The sequence below is a fragment of the Pelodiscus sinensis genome, chromosome 24, assembly GCF_049634645.1.
Source record: "Pelodiscus sinensis isolate JC-2024 chromosome 24, ASM4963464v1, whole genome shotgun sequence".
Lineage (NCBI taxonomy): Eukaryota > Metazoa > Chordata > Testudines > Trionychidae > Pelodiscus > Pelodiscus sinensis.
In genome coordinates this window covers 21,843,833-21,859,430 of record NC_134734.1, presented here as the reverse complement: position 1 = coordinate 21,859,430, position 15,598 = coordinate 21,843,833, and the positions used below count along the sequence as shown (strand labels likewise).

Genomic DNA, 15,598 nt, shown 5'->3' with positions numbered 1-15,598 from the left:
ACAGCTAGAGGGGGTCTGTAACTTGCAGTTTAGTGTAACAGACTTCTCGTCAACTATCATTCCCGTAGTCTCCTCAGTTTGAGTTACTTTAATGGCAGCAAGAAAGTCTAGATCTTGTTTGGACATTGCCCTGGAAGTGGAGAACAAGGCGCCAAGTTTGGCATTCCTCAAGGCGGAGGGGACACCGTGTGGGAGTAGGTAGGACTCTCCCTTTACATGACCACAGTGAAAGAATGAAACTACAGCTTAGATTCACGAGCCTTGGGAAAGCGTTAGGATTAGAGTGGTGTACAAGAGCATTAACCAATTGGCCGCTACGTTCAGGGCAGAAGAATTCATGTTACACTGGCGTTCAGGGTTACAGGCAGTGGAGCAGACCGTGTTACTTGCATGCCGTTACGTCTGGAAAGATTCTCGTGTGTACTGCTCAACGTGCTGCACAGGTTCGCTACAGGTGGGGCACATCTTAGTCCCCTTTTCCCCATGCAAAGTGGCACAGTTCGAGCAGAAGACATGTAAGCAGGGAATCATGCGTCCATAAATCCTGATGGGAAATCCGCAGTGGTGACAAAAGTGAACAGGGACAGTCTCCTTTTCTCTGAGGAAGTTTATCCTGAAGTCCCAACACACGTGCTCAGGAAATCTTGCATTCTGCACCCCACAATCTCCATTGCAATGTGGCTCTTCTCCTTCACCAAGTCCTCCTCCGGCACTAGGATGTGCCTCTGACAGCGTCCAACTCGTGCCTCCGGTGGTGGAAGGTGCATGATGGATTTGGTTGGAGAGTGACTTGATCAGGTCTGCTCCATGACCATCAAGACCAACCCATGAGTCTGAATTCTCAGTGCCTCGTAAGTCAGAGAGGTCCATGAGCCGGTCAGTCCAAGTTGAAGAATGCAAAGCAGCAGGGGGCCAATGCCTGGATCGTGACATGAGGGAGTAATTCAGAGAAGCAGCAAACTTTGTAACTCGGCAATACATCAAGTGTGAAGCATTAGAGGAAGCAGCGTGTTCAGTGAGTACTGTGGTGTCAGCCTCCCCGCCCCAAGATCCTCATCCATCAGCCTTTACCTACAGTCTCCCCGCATTGGAATTAACACAACAGTGCAATCGAGAAATAAGCCAAGGGATGGAAGAAACCCACACCAGAAGACTCCTTCTTACAGGAATGGACAGAGCCAGTAACAACTAAAAACTAGGAGATATCTGGTACAGTGGAGAGTCAATAAAGGTACTTACTCCATTTCAGCAGGTGGGGGGGAAGCAGGCTGTGCAGCTAGAGATATGGCCTGGATTTGTTCGATAGGTTTAAACTGGGAGCTGGTTCCTGTTAAGTCTTGCGTGTACTGTACCACCGGCCCTTTGCTCCTCACGGCACCTGGGGGAAGAGAGTCGCTATGTCAGTCAAAGACTGGTGCACCGATTAACCACACGCTATTGGTAGATTCCAGTTACCACTCTCAGAAACACATGTAATTAAATTGTGAACAACAGAGTGTTAGACAATCTAATCTATTCTTTGCAAAGACTTTCAGACTGACAACCACAGCTCTGAACAGCTAGCCCATAGCAACGCTGCAGCTACTGACAGATGTGAGAACTCAAGAATGGTTACGTCCACATGAGCAAAGTTAAGACAGCAAGAATCATTTTCTAGTGCTGCAAGACAGTCCAGAGTTGTCAATTATCTCCAACAGACTGGACTCTTAATGGAACTCATTTCCTTGCCAAGTCTTTACAACTACTGAATGACAGGCCGATCCCGTAGTGCTGAGAAAGCAGTTTAGGGTGTACCCTGAGACAGACACTTGGGGGACTAACATACCGACATTAGGACGAGTCCTCATCTGCCCTCCTTGTTTCTTTTCCAGAGTGGAGGCTGTTGAGGTTTTCATGCTGAACATAGGCTCCAGGCGTGTGGAACCCCGGTAAATCCATTCACAGCGTTTGTCATCCTGTAGCAGACAGAATATGGTAACGTTCATAGCAACTGGGATTCAAGGCAAGAAGTGTGTGTTTAAGGGGACATCAAGATTTGAAGTAGATATAAGAAAAATACATACATGTTAAAAACATAAGAATGGCCAGACTGGATCGGACCAAAAGTCCATCTGCCAACAGCCACCAGTGCCAGATGCCCCAGAGGGAGTGAACAGAACAGAGAATCATCATGTGATCCCTCCTCTGTCTCCCATTCCCAGTTTCTGACAAACAGAGGCCAGGGACACCACACGTACCCACTCTGGCTAATGGCCATCGATGGACCTAACCTCCAGGAATTAATCTAGTTCTTTTTTTAAACCCTGTTGAAGTCCTGGTCTTCACAACATCCTCTGGCAAGGAGTTCCACAGGCTGACTGTGCTTTGTGTGAGGAGACGACACTCTTTCCAATGGGCATTAAACCTCAGAATTTCAAAACTTTAGTGCACTAAGTGTGCTGCAAACCACACCACAGGACAAGCAAATCAAAAGCGTGCAGAAGAGCTTGGCACACGCAATACAGAACAGAGAAGGAGAGCTGACTGCAGCTAGCAAGGGAGGGAGTCCGCACTCGTTAGGAGAACGCAAAGGAAACGCAGAAGATGGCAACACTGGGACTGGGCCAACATGCGAGAACATATGGTAAAGAGAGGAAGAAAGGCAGAGATTCTCACACTGGGAGTCATGAGATCATTGCATGGGAGTTCATGAGCTGGCAGCCTTTCACACTACACCCTGCTTTGCCCCCAGCTATTTATAATCGCGCTAAATGTTTAAAAAGGGGATCACACGTAGGGGCTTGCTGTGCGAAAGGAGTCACCAATGCAAACGTTTAAGAACCACTGAAGTAAGGATTCGGAAGGGCAGGCCTTGCCACCAAGGCACAGGATCGATACTCAGAAAACCTACTTTCTATTTCCAGCTCTGTCACCAACTCCTTAGTTTGGGGTGGGGAACCTTTTTTGGGTCGGGGGCCGCTGTCCCATAGAAAAAAAAAAAGGCCCATTTAATCCACTATCCCATTTCTAACCACCATTAATAACCTTTTAATTCACTTTCTGTGGCAAGGAAGCTCATTTTGTCCCGCCTGACTCAATGGGAAAGTGAAGTCCTCAGTCCCCAACTCAGCAAAATACACCCAATCTTCCCCCATTCCAGGGGTAAGAAATGCTTCCATACCAGGAAGAGGATTTTGACCAGACTGCCATCCACTTCCTCCACTCTGGATTTCCACCAGGTCCCTTCCCATTCTGTTTTAATAAGCTGGCCGCTCTTGAGCAACACCATGGGACGGTTTGGGTAGGCACTGATGTACTCCTCTATGAAATCACGACAGGAAACATCTTCTATATCTTCCCAGGTCTTCTTTACTGTTAGGAGAGGGGGAAAAAAAACGGGAGAAGGCTTTTACAGACCTATGCAGCCTCTCTGGTGACATTCTAGACAGATTTTACATAAAACAAATGAGACAAAGAGGTAAGAACATCTAAGAGACAAGGAGGGATCACAGAGTGATTTTCATCTCCGTCACACAAGCTCATCTCATCTGAAGAAGTGGGTTTTTCCCACAAAAGCTCATGATATTTATCTGTTGGTCTCCAAGGTGCCATAGTACAGTAAAACTCCAGTTGTCTGGCACCCAGTGGTCTGGCACTCTTGCTAGTCTGGCACCACCTGGAACCGATCCAGGCAGCCGGACAATTGGAACTGCTCTGCCCCAGGCTTCCCGGAGTCAGCCACTGGTCAGTTTCAGCAGCGGCTGACTTGGGGACGCCTGGGGCAGAGCAGCTGGGGTGCTGCCGGGTTGGTCCCACAGCGCCGCCTCCCCCACCCCACTCCAGACCCCCCATAGCCCCCCCCTTCCGACAGTCCGGCATATCTGATAATCCGGCACCCCGTGGGTCCTAAAAGTGCTGGATTATCGGAAGTTTACTGTACTACTTGTGTTTAAGGTTACAGACTAACACAGCTACCCCTCAGACTTTTCATTTCCAAGAAGGTTCAAGTAATCAACCCTGGCATGCAAGAGAGCTAAGTGCTGCTATCTCAATTTCACAGATGAGGGCCTACAGGCAGAGAAAGATGAAGTGACTCCCCAAAACCATTCAGAGTCAGCGTCAGAAATCCCAGTTCTCTTTACAAATTTTTCCAATAGGGTCATGGATTTTCAGACCAGGAGGAACCATTATTATCTAATGCAGTGATGGGCAATCGGCAGCCCAGCGGGGTTGTGTGTGTGGCCAGCCAGGCATTTTATTTACTGTTGCCCACATGCAGGGTTGCCAGATTCCACTAGTTTCTGGCTGCGTAATTTTTTCTAATGGTATCCTAAAGCGACCCACATATAAAGCAAGGTGCAGGCTGATTCGCAGTCAGCGTTGGGTGCAGAGCCGTGAGCTCCCTCTGCATCCAATCAAAGCGCGGCTACAGTTCGATCAGCAGACCCTGCAGATTCCAGGTACACAAGCGCAGCCCTCTCCTGAGAGAGGGTCTTGGTTATGACAATCCTGCAGCCCACTGAGATGGAGAGTCGCTCCTGTGGCCCATTCACTGACCTACATTGCCCATTGCTGGTTTCATTCCAATGCCAGGTCAGAACACAGCTAGAGGCCTAGCAAAGCATAGGAGCATGCAAACCGATAACTCACGTGGCCTGCAGATGGGGTACAGCTCCGACTGGGTGACATAAGACGCATAGCCATCATCAAAGAAGATCAGGAACCTGGAATTCGAGTGAGGCAAAGGGGACACATTTAATATTGCTATGAAGTGGCCTTATGTGATGGGAGCGGCGCTCATGAATGCAACTGAAGACCCCTCGCCCACAGTCTATTTGTATTACTGTAGAGCTCGGTGCCCAAGCCATGGACCACCGGGCTAGGCACCAGACACAACAAAGAAATAGCATCTGTCCGAAAGAGCTAACAAAGTTATCCAATACTTCCACTTCCTCACCATGGATGGGAACAGCAGTGGAGATTTCACTCCATCATGGCCCAAGGGAATCCATCCCACTTAGCCTCAAGGGCTGAGGAGAGGAGAAGCAATGCTTCCTTAAGTGAGGCCCCAAAGATTCCCCAGCAGTGAGGAGCAACAGTGGGGTATGGATGAGGATTCCATCCAGAACTTTTGCTCAGCCTTGGATCGGAACATGATGGGTAGAGGATCCACCCTCACATTCAGCAGCACAAGAATCTCTGCGCCAAACCGCAAGGGCCACGGGGCTTGCACCATATAGGCAAAAAGCACCTCCCAGCAGCACCTCTACACCCTTGAAACACAGAGACACCAGAGTACGTGCCCCACAACGGATCAATGGCCTCGGAGCGGCATCCTGTCTGTACTATGTGCTAGGCAATTCAGGGGAGGAGGAAGAAACAGAATACTGATAAGGAGCAGGAAGCAGTTAAGAGAAGTTTGTGTTGGGGGAGGGGAGGAACAAAACCAAATAGGAACCAATTGTTAGAATCATCTTTTTGGGTAGTGGGGGAATATTGCAATTAGAGGAACTACGGATTTAGAGAGTGCAACGTGGTAGCTGTTTAATGGTATACAGTAACATTACATAACAGGTTCAGGACAGCAGTGTCTAATTGGAAGTTGTATTAGAAAAGATCACTGAACACTTATTTGTTGCATACAACTTTGTACCATCAGCAATTTATGACAGTTATATTTGACAAAGGGAGTTTTGGGTTTTTTTTTTAAATTAATCTCTTAAGAAGATTCAGCCTAAACAATACTTGGAAGAAAGAACCCTGCCTACTTAGATGTAGATTTGTGTACCCAGTTTTAAGTCTACAGTCTCTCTTCCTTAAGGGCTTTTCAAGGAAAGTGATACTTGTAATGCTGCTGGTCATTAAAGGTACGTCTACACTGCACCGTTATTTCAAGATAACGAGCGTTATTTTGAAACAATTTGAGCATCTACATAACCATTGTTATTTCAAAATTATTTTGAAATAACGGACAGCTTATTCCAAAATCTGTAAACCTCATTCCACGAGGAATAATGCCTATTCCAAAATAGCTATTTTGAAAAAAGATGTGAGAATACACTCCACTGCTGCTATTTCGAAATAGCCCCTCACCAGGGCCATTCTAAGTTATTCCTCCCCAGTGCCGCCTGAGGCTCTAAATTGAGATAGCACGTCTGCATTAGGGAAGCCTGCCTTCGACTAATTTTGAGGCTTCCCTGCAGTGTAGACGCGCTATTTCAAAAATAAGCTATTTTGGAATAACTGTTCCGGAATAACTTATTTCAAAATAGGGCATGTCTATACTGCACAGCTAAAACTTCCACAGCCTATACTTCTCATTATAAGCGTTTTAAGGCAATAGCTGCTTTGCCCTATGTGGAGACCAAAAGTGCAGCTACACTGTAAAAAGGTGTGTTCTTAATTTAGGTTAGATAACCAGCAGTGGAGGCATGACATTTCAACTTGGGATAGTGTCGAGCATCCCACCGCACGCTCCCTATAAGTCTTAACTCAAGCCGTTAGACAAGTTGCCATGTCTTCACTCTTGGTTTTTAACCCAGGTTAAATCAAGTTAGCTAATCTGAGTTAAGAATGCTTCCCCCCCCCCAAACCCTATAGGAGGAGGGTCAGTCAAATTGCACCTGCTATTGCCATATCTCAGAGGAAAGCTACAATCAGAATTCCTATTCTGTGTGCATGATTAGTGGCATAGGATTTGTTCTCAGGCTATTAAGCATTGAAGATCCAAACCACTTCACTAAAAGAGGTTGTTTGCCCAGATTCACAAGGTTTAGAATCTGACACAGCCTCATAGTCACAAGAGTCTGACTCTCGTCTATACAGGCAGTCCCCGGGTTACGTACAAGATAGGGACTATAGGTTTGTTCTTTAAGTTGAATTTGTATGTAAGTCGGAACTGGCTCCAGATTCAGCCGCTGCTGAAACTGATCAGCGGCTGACTACAGGAAGCCCTAGGCAGAGTTGCTCTGCCCCCGGCTTCCTGGAATCAGCCGCTGATCAGTTTCAACAGCGGCTGAATCTGGACTCCTGGGACAGAACAGCTGGGGCACTGCTGGGTAGGTCCCCGCAGGACCAACCCGGCAGCACCCCAGCTGCTCTACCCCAGGCGTCCCGCAACAAAAGCCTGGTCTGCTGGGAGGGGAGGGGGGGGGGCACTAGTTGCACCCACCCCCCCGAGCAGACCAGGGAGACCCGAGCAAAGCCGCGGAGGCGCAGAGGTCCCGCCGCCTCTGCGGCTTTGCTCCTGTCTCCCTGCTGTGCTGGGGGGGACTCCCCCAGCACAGTAGAGAGACAGGAGCAAAGCCGCAGAGGCGGCGGGACCTCTGTGCCTCCGCGGCTTTGCTCCTTTGCCCCGGAGCAAAGCCGCACAGGTGGCGGGGTCCCCCGCCTCTGCGGCTTTGCTCCTGTCTCCCTTTGCAGCTTTGCTCCGGGGCAAAGGAGCAAAGCCGCACGGGCAGCGGGGTCCCGCCACCTGTGCGGCTTTGCTCGGGTCTCCCTGCTGTGTTGGGGAGTCCCCCCCAGCACACCAGGGAGACCCAGAGCAGCTTTTCTCGCCCCGGAGGATGCAGTGGCGGGACCGCTGCGCTCTGGGCGGTCCCGCCACCCGCGAGCTCCGGGGCGAGAAAAGCCCCGTTCGTAAGTCGGATCCGCGTAAGTCGGGGACTGCCTGTATACCTGTCCCCGAGACTGGGACCAGTATGGAGGAGACGGTTGTTGAATACCTCAATTTATTCTTCATGTTTGGTGTTTCAGCCACGATGCCAGCGTAGAGCCAGACTTGATTTCCATCCTTGTATTTTGCCACAACCCGGCTTCCAACATAGAGTTTCTCGGCAGAGGGATGATAGTCATACGCAATGTGATTGCCAGAAAGCAAACTCTTCCCCTTGTTGTCAAATTTCACTTTGAACTTCTTCCCAGCACCTGAAAAGGCATGTTAGAGAGCTCCGATCAGTGAGAACCAATTGCAATCATCCAGTCTGCCTAACATAGTCATGGGACTTCCTTGTCTTAATTACTGTTTGAACTAAAGCCTATCTTTCAGCAAAACATCCACTCAGGTCTATGATCCAGGGTAGCAACCTACTTGAGAAGAGTCTAATTCACAAGATTATTAGTGAGACCACATCATTTATCACCTTTAGATGGACTATTTTGCAGCTATCTTTTTACCCAATGATCTGAAAGCACCTACAAACATTCAGCCTTAGCACCCTTGCGAGCCACACAAGTGTTATGCCCTTTTACACAGTGGGGAAAACAGTACAACCAGTGGATATGATTTGCCCCACCAACCACTGCATGATAAAACTGGGCCTAGAATGTAGGAATTCTGGACACCCCTCCGCCCGACTCCCGTTTTAGCAGACAGCCCATGCTACCTCCACACACATTGTTATTCCATTGCTACTCTTAGCACAACTGCACGAGCGGTTCTAGTAGTAAAAACTAAAGCAGACGTTTATAGAGAAAATAAACTATCCTGCTTCAGAATACAGGAAAATCACTAATGGGGTCAGGAAGAAACTTTCCCTTGGGGGCAGATTAGCCTACTATCTAATGCAGGGTTTCTTGCACCTTCCTCTGAAGCAGCTGGTCAGTTTTAGACATGGGGCCTGTGACTAGATGGATGACTATTCTGATCTGGTATAGTACTTCCTACGTTCCTTACGACATAGTTCTACCATCTTAAAGACACAAGTTCTTAACAGAGGCAAGATGCCAAAGACTGACCACCCCAGAGCTAAGTGATGCTAAATCGGAAGGTTAAAATACCCTTCTCAACATCATCAGGTTCTAGCAACAGGAAAACATTAAATAACTAGTGGACTGGCACTGATCTTTAGACTCATTCTCACCTGAAAGACTGCCCTGATCCAGAGTTGGTGAGGAGAGCAAAGCACTATGCATTGAGACTCAAATATTTCAATCTCTTAATCTGAAGGGAAGATAGGACATAGAGACAGGCAGCAGCACAAACCTTAAGACAGCATTTAACTTGTAGATAGCAAGTTCAAAGCCAGGCCAGATGGGAGTGTTGTTGCCACCCAACATACAATACGCTGGCTGCCGCAGGACAAATAAAATGGTAGCCTAAACCAAGTTGACAAGGCCGTAGGGCAACTTACTGCACTATTACTCTCCTTAATTTTCTTGTGCTGTGCACGGAAGACTACAAATCTAGCACATGTTGGTCACTAAATTCACAAGAATACTTAGCATGCTGCATTCCCCTGGAGACACAGCTGGCTAGTTCACAGCCAAGACTGACTCACTCACCTACTGCCTGGATTGCAATCAAAATTCCTTTGTGCCACGTCTTGGTCCGCTTCTTGCCTAGGATACGCATACCGACCACCAGGTCACCATCATTGCTGAGGTCACCCCCAGCAAGCCCAGAGCCCACCTGCTGGGATCCCGCAACAGAGCTCGGGGGAGAGGACAGCCCATCTGTCCAGGAGAAAACAAACGATGTAAAGTCAGAAATCATTTTTCAAAGCAAACTTCTTACCTATGTAACTAAAACCTCTTGGGTGCGTCTAGGCTGGCAAGATTTTGCGCAAAAGCTTGCCAGCTGTCTACACTGGCCGCTTGAATTTGCGCAAGAGCACTGACTTTGTAATGTATAAAATCAGTGCTTCTTGCGCAAATACTTTCACGCTCCTGCTCGGGAAAAAGCCCTCTTGAACAAGACTACTTGCGCAAGAGGTCCAGTGTAGACTGGGAAGAACTGTTTTGCGCAAAAAAGCCCCGATGGCTAAAATGGCGATCGGGGCTTTCTTGTGCAAAATTGCATCTAGACTGGCCACGGATGCTTTTGCGCAAAAGCACTTTTTGCGCAAAAGCATCCGTGCCAATCTAGACACGCTTTTGCAGAAATACTTTTAACGGAAAAACTTTTTGCATCTTCCTGGGCGCCACCATTTTTAAATCCCCCTTAGTCCGAACTCCGTTCCCGCAGCTACACGCGGCACGGAGTTCGAATTAGGATCTCTAATTCGAACTACTGTTACTGCTCGTGGAACAAGGTGTACTGGTAGTTCGAATTAGAGATCCTAACTCGAACTACCTACTCCGTGCTGCGTATAGCTGCGGGCATGGAGTTCGGACTAAGGGGGATTTAAAAATGGCGGCGCCCGGGAACATGCAAATGAAGCCCGGGATATTTAAATCCCGGGCTTCATTTGCAACTCTGGTTGCCCTCATTTGCCTACCTAGCTCGAACTACTGAGCTAGTGTAGACATACCCTAAGGACAGCAGTGACCTATCTCTGACTGATACACAAAGCCTGGGCACATGGGCAAATGGCTAAGCCAAGTGCTCGTGCTCGTGCTCGTGCTCTCTCTCTCTCTCTCTCTCTCTCTCTCTCTCTCACACACACACACACACACCCCCCTCCCGTACACCTACCTTTTTGCGGGTCCTGGGCATTTGTTTTTTTGTTAACTGCTTCCATAAATTTCTGAACATCTTGGGCAGACTTCCTCATTGCAGCCATGGCTTCTCGAAGCTATCAGGAAGGAAAGAGGAGGAAGAAATAAAGACATTTTTCAATATAAAATTGTATTTTGAGGGGTTGCAACTTCAACTTGATTTGTTTGGCCCACAAATTTCTCTAGGAAGTACAACGAAGCTCAACAAAATTTAAGACCGTCAACTCTCCAGAGCAATGGATGCCTTCTTTAATATTTGCACAGTGCCTAGCACAATAGAACCTTGATTGATACTTGTAATACAAGAGTGCATTGCAAACATGAAGCATTTCCAACTCACCAGTGTCTGATCCTTTGAGAGTCTGTTACTTGCATCACCTATATTTAAACAAAAGAAACAGAAGAAGCCACTTGACATTTGGACTAATGCTGGAAAGAGTATATAATCGGACCATAACCTCCTTCTTCCAAGATATCAAAACAAAGGGAATGGGGCACAGAAAACAAACATTCCAAAAGAGAAGTATAAATTTAGAGTATAATTCTTTTACACATTTATGAGACGATCCACTCTATTAAGTCAAAGATTTACACTGATCCTAGAGTGGGTCTCTTAAGACAAGTTTCACAGCTCCCATGAAATGCAGCCACTTCTGAGGCGAAACGTGCCATTACAGAGTAGGGATATTAAATATCGGTTAATCGACTAGCCAAGTTGCCTCATGAATTCTTACCGGTTAGTTGACTACTCTATAGTCTCCGGGGCCGGCAGCCAGTGTGCTCTGGCCTCACTCCCAAGCAGCCCCCTGCCACTCTGTGCTGCTGCCTCTGTATCAGAGGCAGCAATGTGGGGTGCCAGGCAAGAGCTGGTCTGCGAGGGGAGCCAGTTTAAACACCAGCACTCCTCACAGACCAGCTGCCTGTCACCTGATACAGAGGCAGCAGCGTGGGGTGGCAGCAGCCTGTGTCTGGGAGGGTGTGGAGATGGTCTGAGCTTGCAGACTTGGCTAAAGCTGGAACTGAGCCTGGCTGCCTGCCCGCCTGGCTCCTAATACACTTTAAATGTAGAGTTGCAGAAGGGGTAGATCCCGGACCTTGTCACAAGCCAGAACTAAGCCAGGCTGCTGGCCAGCCTGTAAAAAACATTTATTGGCAGGAGTGGTAGGGGAGGGACATGCATGTAGTCTATAGCATAAATATATAAACTTTTACTTATCGGTTAATCACTCCACTATTGCATCCCTATTACAGAGGGATAACTGGCACATAAGTGTTGGGGTTAACAAGCAAGGGAAAATTTTGGGGTGGGATATCTGGATAAGCCTTAATTCTTAAGAGCTATGGAACATTTAAAATGTATGCAGATCATACAGAATCACTGTTAGTAAGGACTCTCCCAAGAAATACATAGTAATCTTAATGGAACTCCTTTTGTACCATTAAGAATGCCTGGAAGAACATGCTGATCCTTTTATGGTTAAAATGTGTAGTTCTAAGAAGTCCTACTATTTCAAAACTGAGGCTTAGCCATCCCTCTTCAAACAGGAAGTTCTTGTGAACAGAATCTCAGGGTAACAGGGGGCCACCTCTTGAGCACCCACATCTAGTGACTTCAATGAGCGCGGTGAGAACTTAGGATCTCAGCTCCTGACCAAATTTTGCCTATTTGTTGAGGAGAGAGGATTCCCCAGGATACGTTCTCATTTCACTCTCCTTCCCCACCCAAAAGCTGTGCTTTGGGATGAGCTAACTAGTCCTTCTGGCTGCTTCTCTGCACAATTCCTGAGGGAGGGGAATGTCATATGAGAGCTTCCCAATTTAACTGCTTTCAATTAGGGAACAAATGCACTGACTTCACAAGCACCACTCTTATTACACTTCCCACAGGCTCCATGGGAGTCTCCATCCGGTCCTGCACAGCCTTACAAACAATAGTCCTAATGCATATTCTTGAGGATGCTCTTTGACCAACTCCCCATCCCCCTTCATATTAAAACATAACAACGGCCAGACTGGGTCAGACCAATGGTCCATCTAGCCCAGTGTCCTGTCCTGACAGGTGCCCCAGAAGGAATGAACCAGACAGTAGTCACCCATTCGCAGCTTCTGACAAACAGAGGCTAGGGACACCATCCCTGCCCACCCTGGCTAATAGCCATTGATGGACCAATCCTCCATGAATGTATCTAGCTCCTTTTTTGAACCCTGTTAAAAAGTTATATTCTTTGCAGGGATATGCTTTTATCTCCCCACCCCCTCCTCCAACCCACTTCCCAATGTCACGTGGAACACTGAACTGCGCTTCCAACCCGAATCAATACTCATAACATCGTCGTCATCCTCATCTGGGATTTCGATCACTTCCATGGGCTTGGAGGCTGATTCTTCATCTTCAGAGCTGCTCTCACGATACTGAAGGCCCAGCTTGGAGTAGAGATCTTTTACCAGTATCTCACATTTACCAATGGCTCTGCAACATATTGAGGGGGGAAAAAAGGGGCAGAGAGAAAGATCCAAGATGAATATAATTATACCCCACTCCTCCCAGGAAGAGGAGAAGGTTTTGCACAGCTGATACCTGCTACTTTAAGGGGTTACTCAGCAATTGTGGCCATTATCACCACTAAGCAGAACTGCGAGTTTGCCCAAGTAAGCAAACCAGAATTAGGGGTTGGACAAACTAACCCGAAGGACTCAAAGCCACTACACGAAACAGCTACCAAAGTGCACGCGCTTAATGAGTACTTCTAAGAATCTGAGTGCATGAAACTTGCCTACACATCGTCCAGCAAGTCAGTGGTAGAGATGGAAATAGAACCTGAGAATCCTAATGCCCAGTTCCCTCTTCTAGAATTCTCTTTGCTACCTCCACTAGCTCTCTCTTCAACACAAAGTTGCCACTGCAAGTATACCTACCTTGAAGCATCATCAAAGAGCTGGTCAACATATGCCACTTCTGCTTCTTTCTGTTCCACACTCTTTTCCAGCTCTTCCAGCTGCTGTTTCCTCTGTTTCACACTCTCAAACTTCTCCAGCTCCTCATCAATGAATTGCTGGAGCTCCTCCATAGAGATCCCCAACTCCTCTATCACTTCTTGCTGCAACTCTGTTACTTCCTGAGAATCCATTTTTGCTAAAACCAAAGCAATAAAAGAAATATGTGACAACATGCAAGCTTCCAAGGCTCTGGTCACACACAGTGTATGTCAGCATAAGTATTGTACCACTCTAACCAACCTGACTGCAGTATAAGACCTCATAAGCATATGGACATTTTGGATGTAAGAGTGTAACTGTTTACATGGGTAACAGGTAAGCATGAGCTTATCAGTTACACAAATGGTTACATGCGGCTCCCGGTCCAGATCCTTGGGAGCAGCAGGTGGGAGCCAATACATGTGGAAAGCTAGCTTAAAAGTTGGTTCCCTGCTCTCTCTATGGGTATGTCTACACTACCCCCCTAGTTCGAACTAGGGGGTGGTAATGTAGTCATACGGAGTTGCAAATGAAGCCCGGGATTTGAATTTCCCGGGCTTCATTTGCATAAAGCCGGCCGGCGCCATTTTTAAATGCCAGCTAGGTCGGACCCTGTGCCGCGTGTAGCCCCTAGAGGCCCCCTTCTATCTGTGCCCCCCATTGCCCCTCCCTCAGAACCCCCCATTGCCCCTCCCTCAGAGCCCCCTTCTATCTGTACCCCAACTGCCCCTTCCTCATTGCCCCTCCCTCAGAGGGCCCCCTCAATCTGGACCCCAATTGCCCTTCCCCCAGAGCCCCCCATTGCTCCTCCCTCAGAGCCCCCCTCTATCTGTACCCCAACTACCCCTTCCTCATTGCCCCTCTATCTGTACCCCAACTGCCCCTTCCCCATTGCCCCTCCCTCAGAGCCCCCCTCAATCTGGACCCCAATTGCCCCTCCCCCAGAACCCCCCATTGCCCCTCCCCCAGAGCCCCCCTCTTTCTGTACCCCAACTGCCCCTTCCCCCTCCCCCAGAGCCCCCCTCTATCTGTGCCCCCCATTGCCCCCCCCCGCTCCCATGTTCCCCGAGCCCACATTCCTCACCTCTCCCCGGGCCCGGGGGGTGGGGCTGTTTCTGAGGAGCAGCCGTTGGCTGCGGGCAGACCGGATGGAACCTCTCAGCACTTCCGGTGACGGTAGCCCGCGAGGCACAAGTGAGCTCTGCTTGAGAGCGGGGCACGAGCCCACCGCTGGATATTGCGCATGCGCCCAGCGTGCCTCTGGGATATACTCTTAAAGGGCCAGGGGTCCGTCAGGCTGTGTGGGTCCGTGCGCATGCGCCGGGAGAACACATCGTTAAGGGCGCTGCGGCAGATCTTAAAGGGACAGCGGGGAGGTGCCTTGCCCGAGGTCACAGAGCGAGTCAGTGGCAGAGCCGGGAATGGACGCCAGGAGTGCGGGCTCCCCCTGCCACAACTCTGCGCACTTCACAGGGGCTTCCTGGGCACTAGCCTCTGAGCTGAGGCTGTAGCTGCCTGACATGGGCCACGAGGCTAGTGCTGGGCTCGCGTGGGTGGGGGATAACAGCCTACTACTGCTGCTTTCTTGCAGCCCTGCCTGAGGGACAGGCGCTGCACTGGTGGGCTGAGGCTTGGCGCTCAGCGTTCAAATCTTGCTGAGGAACTCACCCTGTGCTGAGATGTCACAGGAGAGAAACATCCTGCCCCTCATTCCAATCGTACACACGTGACTATGTGCAGGAAAACCAGAGTGGGCAGGTCTGCGCTCACTTTCTTGCTCCGGTAGAGATGGCCGCTTGGCGTAAGCAACCATCTCCTACTCCAGCTTGCTGTCGGAGCCAGCCAGCCCAGATGGCTACTCCTGTCTTCCTCAATAAGGCATTAGGATTAGGAGAATCTAAGGGGAGTCAAGGAGAGTCAAGGAGATAAGGAGAGTCAAGACTCCTAACTTCTGTTCCTGGTTTGGCCATGGACACTTTGACACAAGGAGTTTAGTATATTCACTTACCACCCCAAAGTCTTATGAAGCTGAATTAATTGTCAAGTGCTTTGAGATCCTTAGATGGAAGATACCAGGTATTATCAATAGTGTTAGAATCTGACAAATGCACAATTTAAGCTACAGAATCTTCATTATCTGTGCAGGGGTGGGGGATTACAGGGACCACAAGAGGCAAAAGAGTCACCCACAAGGAACTGATTAGCC

The 15,598-nt window shown here is 48.7% G+C and overlaps 1 protein-coding gene across 7 annotated transcripts in view; it reads right to left on the bottom strand.

The window, feature by feature from the left end:
• SETDB1 (SET domain bifurcated histone lysine methyltransferase 1) overlaps positions 1 to 15,531 on the bottom strand; it is a 30,989-nt gene extending 15,458 nt beyond the window's left edge. For 2 of the 7 annotated variants that reach the window (XM_075907465.1, XM_075907468.1), the window contains exons 1-11: positions 15,061 to 15,220; positions 13,333 to 13,549; positions 12,714 to 12,886; positions 10,757 to 10,794; positions 10,394 to 10,493; positions 9,262 to 9,432; positions 7,704 to 7,905; positions 4,630 to 4,703; positions 3,161 to 3,351; positions 1,826 to 1,955; positions 1,240 to 1,378 (exon numbers count right to left, since the gene is read on the bottom strand). In XM_075907465.1, the coding sequence (XP_075763580.1) occupies positions 1,240 to 1,378; positions 1,826 to 1,955; positions 3,161 to 3,351; positions 4,630 to 4,703; positions 7,704 to 7,905; positions 9,262 to 9,432; positions 10,394 to 10,493; positions 10,757 to 10,794; positions 12,714 to 12,886; positions 13,333 to 13,549; positions 15,061 to 15,205 (1,580 nt within the window). In that variant the 5' untranslated portion in view covers positions 15,206 to 15,220. Of the gene's footprint in view, positions 1 to 1,239; positions 1,379 to 1,825; positions 1,956 to 3,160; positions 3,352 to 4,629; positions 4,704 to 7,703; positions 7,906 to 9,261; positions 9,433 to 10,393; positions 10,494 to 10,756; positions 10,795 to 12,713; positions 12,887 to 13,332; positions 13,550 to 13,653; positions 13,907 to 14,476; positions 14,633 to 15,060; positions 15,221 to 15,400 lie in introns of those variants that run through there. The other 5 variants (XM_075907472.1, XM_075907466.1, XM_075907467.1 and 2 more) reach the window with 5 other exon arrangements.
• Between the last annotated feature and the right edge of the window lie 67 nt (positions 15,532 to 15,598).